The following is a 15,966-nucleotide window of genomic DNA, read 5'->3' as shown; positions in this document are numbered from 1 at the left end:
ATCCGCGATCTGGCGTAGTATACGCAAATGCCGGAAAAGTGAAAGTCAACAGTTCCGGATGAGTTTGCGCAAGCAAACGTAATCTTTTAGCTTTAAAATCGGTTTGAACAATCAGGAGAAGCGCAAGTAATTGCCATTTTGAATAGCCGCTATACTCACAATCTCTGTGCTCTATGTAAACAAGTGTGTCATATTCACACAACAGATCGTTTCTGGCGTTTGCGTATACTACGCCAGAGCGCATACACATGTAAACGCTCCGGGCGCTGAGCACGTACTCGGGGACAGTTGTTGGACATTGCTGTATATCAAAGGTACAAAATGATATAAACGATTGTTTCGTTTCTTAGGACATCAATGTGTCGTCACGATTTTTTTTTTACTTACAAAGGTTTGGTCCCCATCCACTGCCATTAAATGACTGACAGACTCCAACGCTTTGAGTTAAAAACCTTCGTTCGTGTTTCTACTAACTAGGGCTGAGCGATAAATCGATTTTATTGATTAACTCGAATGTGTAGTTTACATCGATTTGTTTGAATGAAAATCGTTTTCTCCTTTAATATCCGCTGACGCTCCTCTCTGGGCTCCAGCAGTTCTGAATGGGCTCGGCCATCCCCCCGCGCAATACCATATTAGAAATACAGTACACTAATATATTTGTATTCAGAAAGGCACGGAAAACAAATAACGCAACCCACTAAAGAGATATGATTAGCTGTTTGCTAGCAAGTTAGCCGGACCCAATCAGCATATTTGTGTTTGCGCTCAGGGGAGCTTCAAAAGTTTTTACGTGTTTTTGCAACGTAGAGTAATGTATCACGGGCATATCTCACAAATCCTTTCAGAAACAAAGTGTAGAGAGAGTGTAAATAAGAGATTGATTGTACAGTATAGGAGCATCCTTGATTATAATAGAGCTTTGTGATATTGCAAACCAAGATGAGTGACAGCTTTTAATAATTTTTAAGGGAGTTTGTAAATGAGATATTGATTTAATACAACAGTTAAATTACCAAGAAGTTATTATTAAGTGACTTACATTGTCTGACTATAACACTATTGCCTGATTTTGCTCTATTTCATCGTCAAAAATAACGTTAGTCTGAAACAAGTCACATCTGAGCCGCTGCGCATCTCCCCTTAAACACAGTGGTGTTTCGTTTATGAATGAACGTGCGTTTTTAAACAAATCTAGTGAAATGATTAAATTTCCTATTCATAAAGACAGTAACTTGCTTTATTCTGAATGAACCAGCAGTTCATACTAATCAAATGAATGATATGATTCAGTAATTAAATCAGTGTCTTGCCGCCACCTGCTGGCAGATCGTTTCAGATATTTAAATCATTCAATATTTCTGTATTCAAAATTAAATATTTTTTATATACAATATAACTGCAAGAGAAAAGCATGCAAATATATATTTTCATATTTATTTGTTCTACAAACATTTACTGTGTGCGGTATGATAAGAATGGGGCCTGGTGGAAAGCGATCACTGATGCAGTTTCAATGTATATCGCAGTATATATGGTGGAGAAGCTAGGGTTTCTTTACATGCTGAAAGTAGTAGGGGGTAAAAAAAATCGATTTAAATCGTCAATCAAATTTTTTGTGAAAAAATCGGGTATTTAATTTTTTGGTCATATCGCCCAGCCCTACTACTAATGAAACAAAGTCACCTACATCTTGGATGCCATGGGGGTAAGCAGATAAACATCAGATTTTCATTTTTGGGTGAACTAACCCTTTAAATTCATAATGTCATGGCAAAGTGTGTTTGTTTACTGTAAAATAAATGATTAGAGTTTTAAAATTGAGATTTTCTATTTTTAAGGAACAGCACTGCCAAGATTTTAAACCTTTTAGATGTAAACGTTTTTAGAAAGCCTTTGATAATTGTGTCATAGTGGAGGGCTGATAAAACCCAGTATTTCCTCATACATTTCAAGTAAATGTGCAAATCAGGTTCACTTCCTTCCCTTTTTTTTTCTGAAAACATAACTGGATTTGTGTTTATGTAAAGGCATACAATTTGACTGAGTATCATGGTTTTCACGTTACTGAAAAACCCGGTTGAAAGTTATTGGCTATTCATTGGAAAGACTGAATGGCATTTTGATACTTAACTTTTGTTTTATTTTTATTATAGCGCTGGGCAATGATTAATCATATCCAAAAATAAATTTGTGTACATAATATATGTACGTGTACTGTGTATATTTATTATGTATAGGCCTATATAATAAGTACACACATATGCATGTATATATTAAAAAAGAATGTATTTATATATTAAATATACTTATATATAATACATATATAAATTATATGAATATATACATGTAAATATTTTCAAAATATATACTGTATGTATCTTTATATATACAAAATATGTGTACTGTGTATATTATGTATGCAAAAACGTGTATTTTTAATGTGATTATTCACAATTGTTGCTCAGCACAAATTTATAAACTTAAGTTTTTACACTTTGCACACTATAATTTTTCTCCTCGAATGCTTTGCGTGAGATTCTTCGAGGAATTTCTTCCAAATGTCAGATCAGAAAAGTATTTGGAAAAGTTAAATCATATGCTGCCAAAACAAATTATATTGATAGACTTCTTTTTGGACGAATTTCACGGCACCTACGTGTTTAATGACTTTTTAAAACCCTCCCTTTGTATTTTCACCTGCATTTGCAAGTGGAGTCCAGATTTGCCCCTGCAGGCTCCTGTATCTGTCATCATTCTAGTATGCAAATAATCTTATATGCAAATCAGTGTCGTTTCCCATCCCCTCCCTTCCCTCTCACTCTCCTGAAGGAGAATGTCTGCGAAAACAACAGTGTAACAGAACAGGCCCGACAGCATTGCAACACGGCACCTGATTGGATACCTTAGCTATTTTTGTTGCTATAAATCAGATGCTTTTAATTATCCCAAAGAGCAGACAGTTTTTACACACCCTGTTGTTTATTTCAGACACTACTAAAAGATTTATGTACCTTGTGTTCACGAATGATCAGCCTGTTAAAAATTGCTCGTAAACCTTGGATCAAATTGATTATAGGCCTCATTGATTAGAGACTCCATTTTTAAGCGAAAAAATATTATTTGTAGATAATTCTGATAATGTTCACTCAAAAACTGAGATGCGTAAGCTTAGTTAAATGAGGCCTATGATCAATTAGTTACAAAAAGATTTACAAAACCGATCTAATTGAAAGAAAACAAGTTGATAAAAAGATTTAATCCAATAGTTTGCAATAATATAGCATAAGAAATTTAAAAGCAATTTTTCTACACAATTATAATCAAAAGTTAACATGAACACAGTGTGACTTTTTAAAAAATAACTAGAGATTTCATCTGTTTGTCAGTAAGTATATATCAGTAATAGTGCTTTAGTTGCTTTATATTTTGATTTCACTGTAATATATATGACCCTGTGCCACAAAGTAGCAATAGCCAAAAATACATTGTATGTGTCAAAATTATCAAATTTTCCTTTATGTAAAAAATAATGAGGATATTAAGTAAACATGTTTTATGAAGATATTTTGTAAATTTCCTACCGTAAGTATACTGTATATATTAAAACTTAAATTTTGATTAGTAATATGCATTGCTAAGGACTTCATTTGGATGACTATTTAAAGGTGATGTTCTCAATATTTAGTTTTTTTTTGCACCTTTAGATTTTCAAAAATTTGTATCTCTGCCAAATATCATATTCTAACAAACCAATCAATGGAAAGCTTATTTACTCAATCTTAATTTAAAAAAAATTGACCCTTATGACTGGTTTTGTGGTCCACGGTAACATATATTAGTGCCCATTGTCACCGATGACCAAGAAAGAAGGATAACAGCTTTCATTGAAATGTACTTAAAGGAGCGCTTCACTTTTTTTGGACATAGGCTCATTCTCCAACTCCCCCCGAGTTAATAAGTTGGGTTTTACCGTTTTGAAATCCATTCAGCCGTTCTCCTGTTCTGGCGATATCACTTTTAGCATAGCTTAGCATAGATCATTGAATCCTATTAGACCAATAGCATCGCATTCAAAAATGACCAACGAGTTTCGATCTTTGTCCTATTTAAAACTTGACTCTTCTGTAGTTATATCGTGTACTAATACCGGCGGAAAATGTAAAGCGGTGTTTTTCTAGGCCGATAAGATTAGGAACTACACTCCCATTCCGGCGTAATAGTCAAGGAAGTTTGCTGCCGTAACATGACCGGAGTAGGCGCAGTAATATCACGCAGCACATGTGCAAATGCTAAACTAGCTGGGAACTAAATAGGGCAAAAAAGGACAAATATCGAAACTCGTTGGTCATTTTTGAACGCGATGCTATTGGTCTAATAGGATTCAATGATCTATGCTAAGCTATGCTATCGCCAGAACAGGAGAACGGCTGAATGGATTTCAAAATGTAAAACTTAGCTTATTAACTCAGGGGGAGTTGGAGAATGAGCCTTTTTCCGAAAAAAGTGGAGTGTTCCTTTAAACATTTTAACAGGAAATAAACATATCTTAATGCAGCCACTGTTTCCTGCAAACCTGAAGAAAGATCAATGTTTCTGTTTCTGATGTAGTTTGATTCACTTTTTTTGGACAGTGTCTACTAAATTAATGCCTGCACATGCAATACATGCAATTTTATTATGCAAATTCCAAACGAATTGAAATTCATGAGTAAAATGGACTTTTTATGTTTTTTAGCCACGGGAACAAGGAAGTTTTTTCCTGTCTGGGAATTCAGTTGGCAGTGAACTTCTTCCTGGAGCGGGGTCACGTTGATATCACAGTGTTTGTGCCTTCCTGGAGAAAAGAGCAGCCGCGACCTGATGTACCCATTACAGGTGAGGAAAAGGGAATGCACCGCATGTCAGGAACAATTCCTGCTTTCCAGAAGGTTTTACGTTTCCATAAATGTAGTCTGTTTCCTCTTAGCAACCAAATGGCTCCCTGTTGGAAGCCACTTGAGCAAATGAAGTATGAATGTTTAACTGAACACATAGGGCTGGGCGATTAATCGAAAAGTAATCGAAATCGACATTCAGAACCTATAATCGATCAAATTTTTCCAGGTCAATTATTTCAATTACTTTCCCTTTAAAAACACTACTGCGTGTGGAGTCACGTGACCCCGCTCCGTTACGTTGCGTTTTTCCGCCGTTATTTATACAGTAAAAAGTATTTACAGGATATACAAGAGTAATTTTATTTAGAAGAGATACTGCTTATTTTCTACTTTTAATATTTATTATTATTTTATAAATAATTTATTTTGTTTCCAAAAGTGCAAGTTATTTATTTTCACTAATTTAAGAGAAATGTGACTTTTCATTTTAAGCAATGTGTGCTTTAATTTCAGTTGTTCAACACTGATGTTCAATAAATAATCATAGATAGTATAGTGTGTGCACCCTTCATTCAAATAGCTCTCACTTGTAATATGTGAGCATATTTACTGTACAAAACTTGTCAGTGAACTATGAGGGCAAAAAATAAATATTATTTAAATATAATTAAATATAATTTTATTAATGAATAAAATAATCGTTCATTAATCGTAATCGGGTTAAAATGTTCAATTAATCGAGATTTTGATTTTAGGCAAAATCGCCCAGCCCTATGAACACATGGAATGCAGGAAATACAGTTCTGGTTTTTAGGTATAGTTTTCAACCTCAGGTCTTAAATAATAGAACTGGAAATATGGGAAAACCCCGCATTGATTTTATTTGTGTAGCTGTTTGAATGATCATGTCATAAGATATATTGGCAAGTACCTGGGGTTTTTAAAACCTTCGTAACTTCCTTATGGCCACAGTGAAATAATACAAGCGCTGTTTTCAGCAGGTAAGATGTACCAGCCTATTTGAACTCCATGTTTGCCAAACCCTTCTAAGTCTGACCTAGCTTGAGGGACATAATGCAACACTCTGGTTAGTTGTGATGTTTATTTGTCTCAACAGTTGACATTTAACTATGCAAACAAGCGTAAGTTATGTTTGAATTCCTCCTTCCAGTGAAATAAACTGTCTGTGTGTAAATGGGCACTTGCCCAATCAAAATCACAAGCAAATTAAAAAAGCAAGAATCTTCTTTCCCTCTGGGTGTTTGTTCCAGCTGGTACAAAGTGTAACTGAATACCAAAAAGGCCTTGTTTAGTTTCAACAGAAAAGACAGTGTGTTCCAACAAGGTCTGTCAGCCAATATTAATGTCAAATTAATTATACTATAAATCGCATATGCCAATCAGTATTTGCAATTACGCTGAAGGACATTGTGTAATTCGGGAAGATTAGAAGCTATTATGTGCTTTTAGATGCCATTGTTTTGCTTGTTTTATTTGCATATACAGTCAAACCAAAAATTATTGAGACACCAGATATCATTTTTGATGTTTTTTACTAGTGGGTGCAGGACACTGTAGTTCATTTATGTAAGTGAGGATAGCAAAATTAAGGAAAGTGTTACATATTATACTCAAAAGTTCTTCATACAGTAAACTACCAGTAAAACTGATCACAGGTTGGGACCAAAAATTATTCAGACACTTTGACCTGACCATGATTTGCTTAAGTGTTTTTTCTTTAATTGCTAATGTGACCTTTTTACACCACAGACTGAACAAAATTCAGCATTGTTGGTAATTGTTCAACAAAGTATTGATAGTTGTGTAAATATTGTCTGATTTTTTTTTTTTTTGGTTGATTGTATTCCATTACAGCACCAACAGATTAAAATTTCTATTAATATTTTTACTCAGATCAGCACATTTTGCGTGAATTAGAGCGGAGGAAGCTCTTGGTGTTCACACCATCCAGAAGGGTTGCCGGAAAACGGGTGGTTTGCTATGATGACCGCTTTATCGTAAAGCTGGCCTACGAATCTGACGGCATCATTGTGTCCAACGACACCTACCGAGATCTTCAAGGAGAACGTCCTGAGTGGAAGCGTTTTATAGAGGAGAGGCTTCTGATGTATTCGTTCGTCAATGACAAGTGAGTGCCAATGCATTGTCAAGTTTTTTGATAGCCCTGCCGATAATTAATTACAGTTTGATTAAATATTATTAAAATACACATCACTTTTGTGTAGGTTTATGCCTCCGGATGACCCTTTGGGAAGACATGGACCCACCCTAGATAACTTTCTTAGGAAGACTCCACGTATTCCTAAGAAACAACCCTGTCCTTATGGTAAGAATAGATTTTTTTTTCTTCACTTTCATGAATGATTGACATTGTATGTTTATTAGGGAGTTTATGTGGTCTTGCACTCACATGTTGGTGAAATTATCAGGGTGTGGCATGACATTTTTATTTGCTATGGTTCATATAAAAAGAATAATCCAGATACAAGGAAATGATAAACAATATACACTGCTGTTTAAAAGTTGTGTGTCATAAGACTGTTTTCTTTAATGTATTCAGTTCAGAATTTTCAGCAGCCATTACTTAAGTCTTCAGTGGCACATGATCTTTTAGAAATCATTCGCTTTGTGGAAACCAAGAGACATTTTTTTTTTTAGGATTAGGAATAAGAAAAAACAAGCAGCATTTTAAAAATAACTCTTTTTCACTTTTGATTGACAGTAAAACTTTTAAATGTTAAACGCCCAAACTTTTAAATGGTACACTAGATTTGTGTTTTTTAAAATGTAATTAATTCCTGTGATCAAAGTTACATTTTCAGCATCATTACTCCAGTCTACAGTGTCACATGATCCTTCAGAAATCATTCTAATATGCTGATTTGCTGTTCAAGAAACATTTATTATTATTATTAATAATAATATTTAAAACAGTTGAGTACTTTTTATCAGAATTCTTTGATGAATAAGAAAAAGATCCAAAAATCAGCATTTATCTGAAATAAAAAGATTTTATAACATACACTATACCATCTAAAAGCTTGGAGTCAGTATAATTTTATTTTATTTTTATTTTTTTGGAAAGAAATTATAGAAATTAACAGTTTTATTTAGCAAGGATGCTTTAAAAGGATACCTTTTCAACATAATGTTTTTGAGCTACAAATCAAAATATTAGTATAATTTCTGAAGGATCAAGTGACTGGAGTAATGATGTTAAAAATTAATAAATTACATTTTGAAAAATCTATTCAAATAGAAAACATTTTAAAGAGTAAAAATATTTAAAAAATTTTACTGTTTTGCTGTACTTTGGACCAAATAAATGCAGGCTTGGTGAGCAGAAGAGACTTATTTAAAAAACATTAAAAATCTTAGGCCCGGTCGGCATATAGCGCAACTGTGCTCACGGCGACATGAGTTCGATTCCCGCCTCGAGGTCCTTTGCCAGTCCTGCTCCCCTCTCTCTGCCCATTGATTTCCTGTCATCTCTCTACTGTCCTGTCCATTAAAGGCATAAAAAGCCATATATATATATATATATATATATATAAATCTCACAGACAGGGCTTAGACTAAACCAGGAGTAGGCCATAGTTCAATTAGGACTTTTAAGTAATTTTTATAAATTAATACTACTGGTGTGCATCTTAAGACAAAACAAAGGCACTGATATATTTTAAAACCAATCAGTGCAATTTTATTTCAGTTGAAACAGCTCAGACATACATTTTAGTCTAGGACTAGGTTTAAGCCTTATCTGTGAAACTGGGGGATAATCTCAAAAAACTTTTGACTGGTAGTGTATATACCGTCTTTACCAACCACACAAGGATAGAATGTATTGTGTGAACAAGAATGAAAATCTTCTGTTTCCAATGCAGGAAAGAAGTGCACTTATGGAATCAAGTGCAAGTTCAGTCATCCGGAGCGAACCAAACAATCCCAGCGTGCCCTGGCTGACGAGCTCCGAGATAAAGCCAAAATTTCATCCACACCGCACAAACCTCAGCCTGTTTCCAGTCAGAGTCCGTCTTTGGAGGAAGTTATGGAACAGAAACTCTCCCTGGACACTGGATCTCTCAAGAAGAGTTACGCCAGCGAAAACGTCCTCGTCATTAAACCAGCCCCCCAGCCAACTCAAAGGAAGTTTCCTACGAAAAAAGAATGTCGGCCTTCACCAACAAGACTAGATTCCTTTCTCAATGGATCTCAGGAGCGTTTGGATTCTGGCTTGGGGTCCTATGAATGCCATTCTTCTGAAGCTTCCCATTGTGATCGCTACTGCGACCACAGGAAGCCCAAACCATCCAACAGTGGGCGGCAACGCTACGTTCCGCCCAATAGCCAACCCTGCAGTTGCTGTTCCTACCAATCCCTCAGCACTGGTGAATCCGGTCACCGCCATAGCATTGGCCTGCCCAGCTCACCAAACCCCACTTACACTCAACCCCGGTATCACTCCTATGGAGGTTGTCCAGTTTACCCACCTGTTAACATGTCCCAGTATTCATTTCCACAAACCAGAGGGCCTCCTCCCCAACAGGGCTACTGGTCTGACCATTATAGTGGCTATCCTCCAGCATCCCAAAATTCCATGCAACCAGAGAGAGGACATGGACACTGGCCAACTTCCAATCACAATCCTCAGTGGTCCGAACGGGAGCAGGTGAGGAAAAAATTACTTGCAATTTTCAACGCACGTTTGGTGGACAGAGCCATGGACATGTTCCCATATCTCCTGGACCCACAAAGACTGGCTGCAGAGATTTTGACCCTTCAGTCTCAGGATGGGGCTTTTTAAATTATCTTAGTTGAAGGACTAGATGATAAAACAAAGATTCTGGCACCAAAGGTGTTACAAAAAGTTCTCAGGCCCAACCGCAAGAAGTGATTTTTGGTCTACTGTCTCACTGTTTTTGTCATGCATCATTTGCTTTTCAACAGAGAGAAAAATGACTTTTGTTGGAGACTGTTATGTAATGTGGTGTAGTTTCGCCCATAGTGAAATCTCATTGGTCTACAATCCTGCTATACGTCAGATATGTACTGATTAGCTGTTTCAAATCATTGGGAGTCAAAGGCACCAAATGTGTTACAAAAAGTTCTCAGGCCCAACCATAAGAAGTGATTTTATTGGAGGCTCCGCCCACAGTGAAATCTCATTGGTCTACGGTCTCACTGTTTTTGTCATGCATCATTTGCTTTTCAACAAAGAAAGAAAAGTGACTATTTTGTTGGAGACTGTTATGTAATGCGGTGTAGCTCCGCCCGCAGTGAAACCTCATTGGTACACAGTTCTGCTTCACATTAAATTAGATTTTCTGATTGGCTGTTATTTGTCAAGTCATACAATATATTTTTTCAGCAAGGACAGAAAAATTATTTTCATTGGAGTTGTGTAATGCGGTGTAGCTCCACCTACAGTAAAATCCCATTGGTCTACAATCCTGCTGTAGACCTTTTTCCTGAGTAAACGATGAGCGTCGCCATTACGAATTCTAACGTCAGATTGAATGCTTTTCTGTTCCGGTTTCCATAGGAACCCATTCAAATAGCGTCCATCTGTTTTTAATGTAGCTAACGTCCACTGCTTCATGTCATCTACACACTCATTAAAGTGAGGCACTGACAAATGACGGTCATTGCCAAGTGATGGCGCTATGGAGCCATGTGCTTTTTAAAAACATTTTAATAGGTTTAACATTAGTTTATTAGCTCGGAATATACCCTAATTTGACTAGAAACAATGCAGACCGGAAATGCAAAGCATTCTTTCAGTTAAGAGTCGGACTGACTTCTGTGTTCAGGAAAAACGTCTGTACTTCAGATACATTCTGATTGTCTCAAGTCTTTGGAGTTAGTTGCATAATACGGTGTAGCTCCGCCCACATTGAAATCTCATTGGTCCACAGTTCCACTTCACATCAGATTCGATGTTCTGATTGGCTGTCTTTGTCAAGTCCAGCGTTTTGCTTTTAGCAAGGACAGAAAAATGAGAAACTTGGCATTCCTAATCAGGACATGATTTGAAAATAGACACATTAATGTCTACACAGTTGATAGTGCAGTAGATGTTTAATCTTTGATGAAATGACTCAACTCAAGCTATTCAGAATTTTTTTTTCTTTTTGTATTTTTAATAGTTATTTGACCTCTAATTATGGTGAATTCACTATTGGTTGTATTAACCAACAATGTGCTTTCTGTCTTGATGTGGTTCTCAAGAGTTAAATATCAGTGGTTTTTCATTGTTTTTACAAAAACTTTGATCATGTTTGATAATGGAATGAAAAATTCTCAGATTCATTTGTGGAAAAACTTTTTTTTTTTGTCCTTCAAGTGTTATTATTTGTGGTTCTGCATGATTTGCAGTACTGTGTATGTTGAATGTGTTGGCACCATGTGCCGTAAATGACATTTGTTATGCAGAACTACCACAAAGGTAGAAGAGTATGCACCCTTTGGTGTATTTTTCCTTTTAAGTGCAAACTTATAAAATGTCATCAAGAATGCAATCATCACCAGTGTAACTTGACATAATTTCTCAAGTTCGTTCTCATAAGTTCTCAAAGGTAAATGCCACAAGCGTGAAAAGTCGTGGAACTTTTGGTGGCTCTGCTAGGTTGTATTGAAGCTGTTTAAAGTTTAAAAGGGAGTTGGCAATACTGAGTAGGCAATTTTTTTGCCATTTTGTTTTTATTATTTAGTTGCATGTTCTTTGCTCAGATAAATATGTCTTTGCTTTTTATGCTGTATCTCATATAATGAAAAATAAAATGCTATATTTATGTACACATGAGTCTTTGACTTTTTTTTGGCTTGGCTTGTGTTGTAAGTGTTAGAACATACGTTAATGACAAGCAAGAGCAGACCTGACCTTTAGAAGCGTTTCTGCTGCAGGCGACGGCCTAATTTGTGAAAGATGCATTCCACAAAACTCACTGTTCCCTTCTAGAAACCACTTAATGTATATGCTGTATATACCACAGACAGGTTCCACTACACCTAGGCAAAGAAACCGCATGACAGACTTCTGACTGATAATTAGCCTCATGGAGATCTAATCCAACAAAAGGCTTTTACGTTTTCCGAAAGGTTAAACTGGCATGGAATGAGAATTCATAGTGAAACATTTGTCATTTTTAATTTGACATGGAAATGACAAACCACACCATACAGTAGCACAGACGTCAGAAAATAAAGTCTACGGGAAGAGCTGTAGATGTCCTTAACAGATAGAGTTTATCAGAGGAAGTGGTCTGTGGGGTGAGGATTTCAGAGGAACTAAAGGTTTTATAAAAGGGAAAACAGCATGTGTGAGTTATTTTCCAGACTAAATTTAGGCTGCTTTTTTATTATTTGTTATCATATGACAAAGCTTGTGCTTATTTCAGGAATAACGTCCGTCATGTGCTGACGTGACGATACATCTGAAACAGTATCTTTTTTGCACTTTCAGTGGTTCAGATGCGTCATGACTGAGATCATGTCTCTAGTGCGCATGGTCCAGTGGATTTCCCCAAAACTGTGAAATCCATCTGTAATCTTTCTTTTCTTCTTTTTTTCTGTTATTAGGGTCATGCGCCGAAAGAACTCTAAAATGCAGTAAAAATACCACAGTGGTGTAGAACACACTTTACTGTCTGTTTCACTTCCCCTGGTTTGCTGTGTAACAAAATGTCCCAAACTTGAACTACAAGTCTAAACTAGTGTGAAAATTATACAGTGCCTTTTAGGAGATCAGCTTTTTAACCAAATGTCAACTATTTTAGTTACTTTAGTTACATCAGATTTGATGTTCTGATTGGTTGTTTTTGTCAAAGGACAGAACAATGATTTTTGCTGGAGTCTGTCGCGTCATGAGGTATAGCTCCACCCACAGTGAATCTTATTGGTCTACAATTCTGCTATACATCAGATATATTCTGATTGGCTGTTTGTCTGAAGTCTTTGAAGTCTGTCACATAATGCAGTGTAGCTCTACCCACAGTAAAATCTCATTGGTCTACAATCTGCTATTTATCAGATATGTACTGATTGGCTGTTTCAATTCCTTGGAGTCAGTCGATTAGTGCAATGTAGCTTTAGTTACATATTTCTTTCAGCAAAGACAAAAAAATTATTTATCGTGTTATGAGGTGTGACTCCACCCACAGTAAAATTTAATTGGTCCACAGTTCCTTATCACATCATTTAATGTTCTGATTCACTGTTTTTGTTGAGTCATACAGCATATTTCTTTCAGCAAGGACAGAAAAATGATTGTTCTTGGAGTCTGTCGTGCCATGAGATGTAGCTCCGCCCACAGTGAAAGCTCATTGGTCTACAATTCTGCTATACATCAGATACATTCTGATTGGCTGTTTGTTTCAAGTCATTGTAGTCAGTCGCATAATGCAGTGTAGCTCCGCCCACAGTGAAATCTTATTGGCCTAAAATCCTGCTATACAGTATGTGAGATATGTACTGATTTACTGTTTCACGCCATTGGAGTTAGTTGCATAATGCGGTGTAGCTCTGCCCACAGTAAAATCACATTGGTCCACAGTTCCGCTTCACATCAGATTTGATGTTCTCATTGCCTGTTTTTGTCGATTCATACAGCATATTTTTTTCAGCAAGGCCGGAAAATGATTGTTGCTGGAGTCTGTTGTGTCATGAGGTGTAGCTCCGCCCACAGTGAAATCTCATTGGTCTACAATTCTGCTATACATCTGATACATTCTGATTGGCTGTTTGTTTCAAGTCATCAGAGTCAGTGCATAATGCGGTGTAGCTCCGCCCACAGTGAAATCACATTGGTCCACAGTTCCGCTTCACAACAGATTTGATGTTCTCATTGGCTGTTTTTGTCGATTCATACAGCATATTTCTTTCAGCAAAGACAGAAAAAATATTTTTGTTGGAGTCTGTTGTGTCATGAGGTGTAGCTCCGCCTATAGTGAAATCTCATTGGTCTACAATTCTGCCATACATCAGATACATTCTGATTGGCTGTTTGTTTCAAGTCATCAGAGTCAGTGCATAATGCGGTGTAGCTCCGCCCACAGTGAAATCTAATTGGTCTACAATTTTGCTAAACTTCTGAAGTATATATTCAGTTAGATTTCTTTGATGTACCTATTATTCAGAACTATTATTTCTTTGAAAGTTAATTGATTAAATAAATTATATTTTAGATCTTGCACAAATACTATTTTTAATTGTGAGTGAGTGAGTGAGTGAGTGAGTGAGTGAGTGAGTGGGTTAAGTATTTCTTTTTTGAAGTATTTAAATTCAGATCTATTATTTAAAAAAACGTCCAATTTTCTGTCCCTAGACTTTACAGAAATATTACAGTTGAAATATGGGTTACAATTTACACATTAGGGTTACAATTTTTTTCATATATTTTAAGATAAAACTATATGTTATTTAAACTAATACACCTTCCTGAGCCATCAATGTGGCATTATTTTTTTTAAATTAGAATTCCAAGTACCACAAAACTGCTTGTCCCCACAATACATACTTTCTTTTATTGCAAAACAATATGCAGTCAAAGCCAGTAACACCCTGCGTCTTATCAGACGTTGTTATGGCACAGTTGCTTATCTCCCTGTGCTCACTGTGAAGGGGATGTACCGACGTTTCCTCTACAGATCATTTTGATCCTAATCGTAGTAATTTTCTGTAATCTAAAATGCTGTGGTAGACAGATTTTAAAAAAATGGTTTCCGTTCTTTCATCTCTGTGTGACATTAGCAGGACGGAATTTTGCCGTTGTCAAAGCCAAACAAGTTTCAAGCATCACTATTAGGCTGTAGTAGCCCACTCATACTTAACTCAAATTAATAGCCCATGTTTTTTTTTTCTGAATCTCTTCTAATCACACGCTCTTTTTTGCTCTCACGCACCTGGGATGATTGTGTGCGTCATCAATTAGCAGTGTCAAAGCAGGATATTTACTATCTGCAGATCATCACAACCAGTAGACGTGGATCTACCCTGTGCTGTACTTGGCTTGAGAACGGTCTGATGTGACTCAAATATTGACACATGATGACTTTATTTTCTGCACACGGATTCAAGCCTGAGCTCGCCACAGAGAAGAACAAACAGAACAGACTACAGCGTCACACGTCCGCAGAAAACAACGCTGGCGTTTTTGTGGCTTCTAGATTTAATCTTGTACTTGATTGTCATTAAAATCCGCTGTCAAACAGTGCGAATAAACTTTAAGCAGTGCAGATAAGATACAAGTGTCATTCAGGAATTCACAAGCGCACAGAGACGTAAGATTATGTCAGAAACTCAGATTTGTGATTCTTATCTGTTGCTGTTAGCTAAACATTAGCGGCTATAATGGATAAAACAGAATCAACACGTCTCGACTCATAGACTTTATAAGGCAGGCCCGGATATAGGCATGGGCAAGGTGGGGCAATGCCCCCCTAAATGCTGTGACTGCCCCCCCAAACGTAAAGGCATGCAAAATTCCGAATTTCATAAAACAAACAAACTAAATTGCCTTATGTTATTTATCCTATTTACACGAAGGTATGTCATTTCTGTCTCTACATGATCGCGCGTTTACAATGTCTCCTCTGCGAAAACACGGACGGGATCGCGCACTCCATTCATAAAAACCGACTTTACTATAGCGCGGAATACCACAGAATTCGTAGATTTTTGGATTAATAAATCAAAAGTTGGTCTGTCACTTAATTCAAATCGCGATATGGACTAGTGTCTGTGAAAACTGAAATGCAAAAAGACTGGAAAAGAATTTAAAAAGACTGATGATGATGGCAATGTAGAGTTTGAAGACCTCTCTACCGTTTGCAAATATCTACACGGGTATAAGAATGCATTTCCTCAGCTCCATCGCATGTATGTGACCTCCCTTGTGATTGGAATATCATCTGCATCATGCTAAAGCTCTTTCTCCACTTTGACTCGTGTTCTTACTCCCTTCCGCCGCACTATTGCTACATGAAAGAAAAAGAAATGTAGTTATTCTGGCTCAGGAGAAGGGCATAACCACAGGCCTAGATATGCATGCATTTGTTAGTCTTTTTGC

At 36.5% G+C, this 15,966-nt stretch overlaps 1 protein-coding gene across 1 annotated transcript; it reads left to right on the top strand.

Moving 5' to 3' along the window:
- The first annotated feature begins 27 nt into the window (after nucleotides 1-27).
- Nucleotides 28-11,696, top strand: zc3h12ab (zinc finger CCCH-type containing 12Ab). The gene is made up of 5 exons (XM_073821479.1): nucleotides 28-38; nucleotides 4,739-4,878; nucleotides 6,795-7,029; nucleotides 7,127-7,227; nucleotides 8,786-11,696. The coding sequence occupies exons 1-5, from the start codon at nucleotides 28-30 to the stop codon at nucleotides 9,703-9,705; spliced, it is 1,407 nt and encodes a 468-aa protein (XP_073677580.1). The 3' UTR covers nucleotides 9,706-11,696.
- The last annotated feature ends 4,270 nt before the right edge of the window (nucleotides 11,697-15,966 follow it).

This window comes from Garra rufa, chromosome 17, assembly GCF_049309525.1.
Source record: "Garra rufa chromosome 17, GarRuf1.0, whole genome shotgun sequence".
Taxonomy (NCBI): domain Eukaryota; kingdom Metazoa; phylum Chordata; class Actinopteri; order Cypriniformes; family Cyprinidae; genus Garra; species Garra rufa.
The sequence above is the reverse complement of the archived record's forward strand: the minus strand, read 5'-3'. Positions and strand labels throughout refer to the sequence as shown.

What these genes read in the sequence shown, in the direction of transcription:
- zc3h12ab (XM_073821479.1), top strand. An exon ending in TATTCGTTCGTCAATGACAA is followed by an intron (nt 7,030 to 7,126) that starts GTGAGTGCCAAT and finishes ACTTTTGTGTAG; the next exon opens with GTTTATGCCTCCGGATGACC. An exon ending in GAAACAACCCTGTCCTTATG is followed by an intron (nt 7,228 to 8,785) that starts GTAAGAATAGAT and finishes TTTCCAATGCAG; the next exon opens with GAAAGAAGTGCACTTATGGA.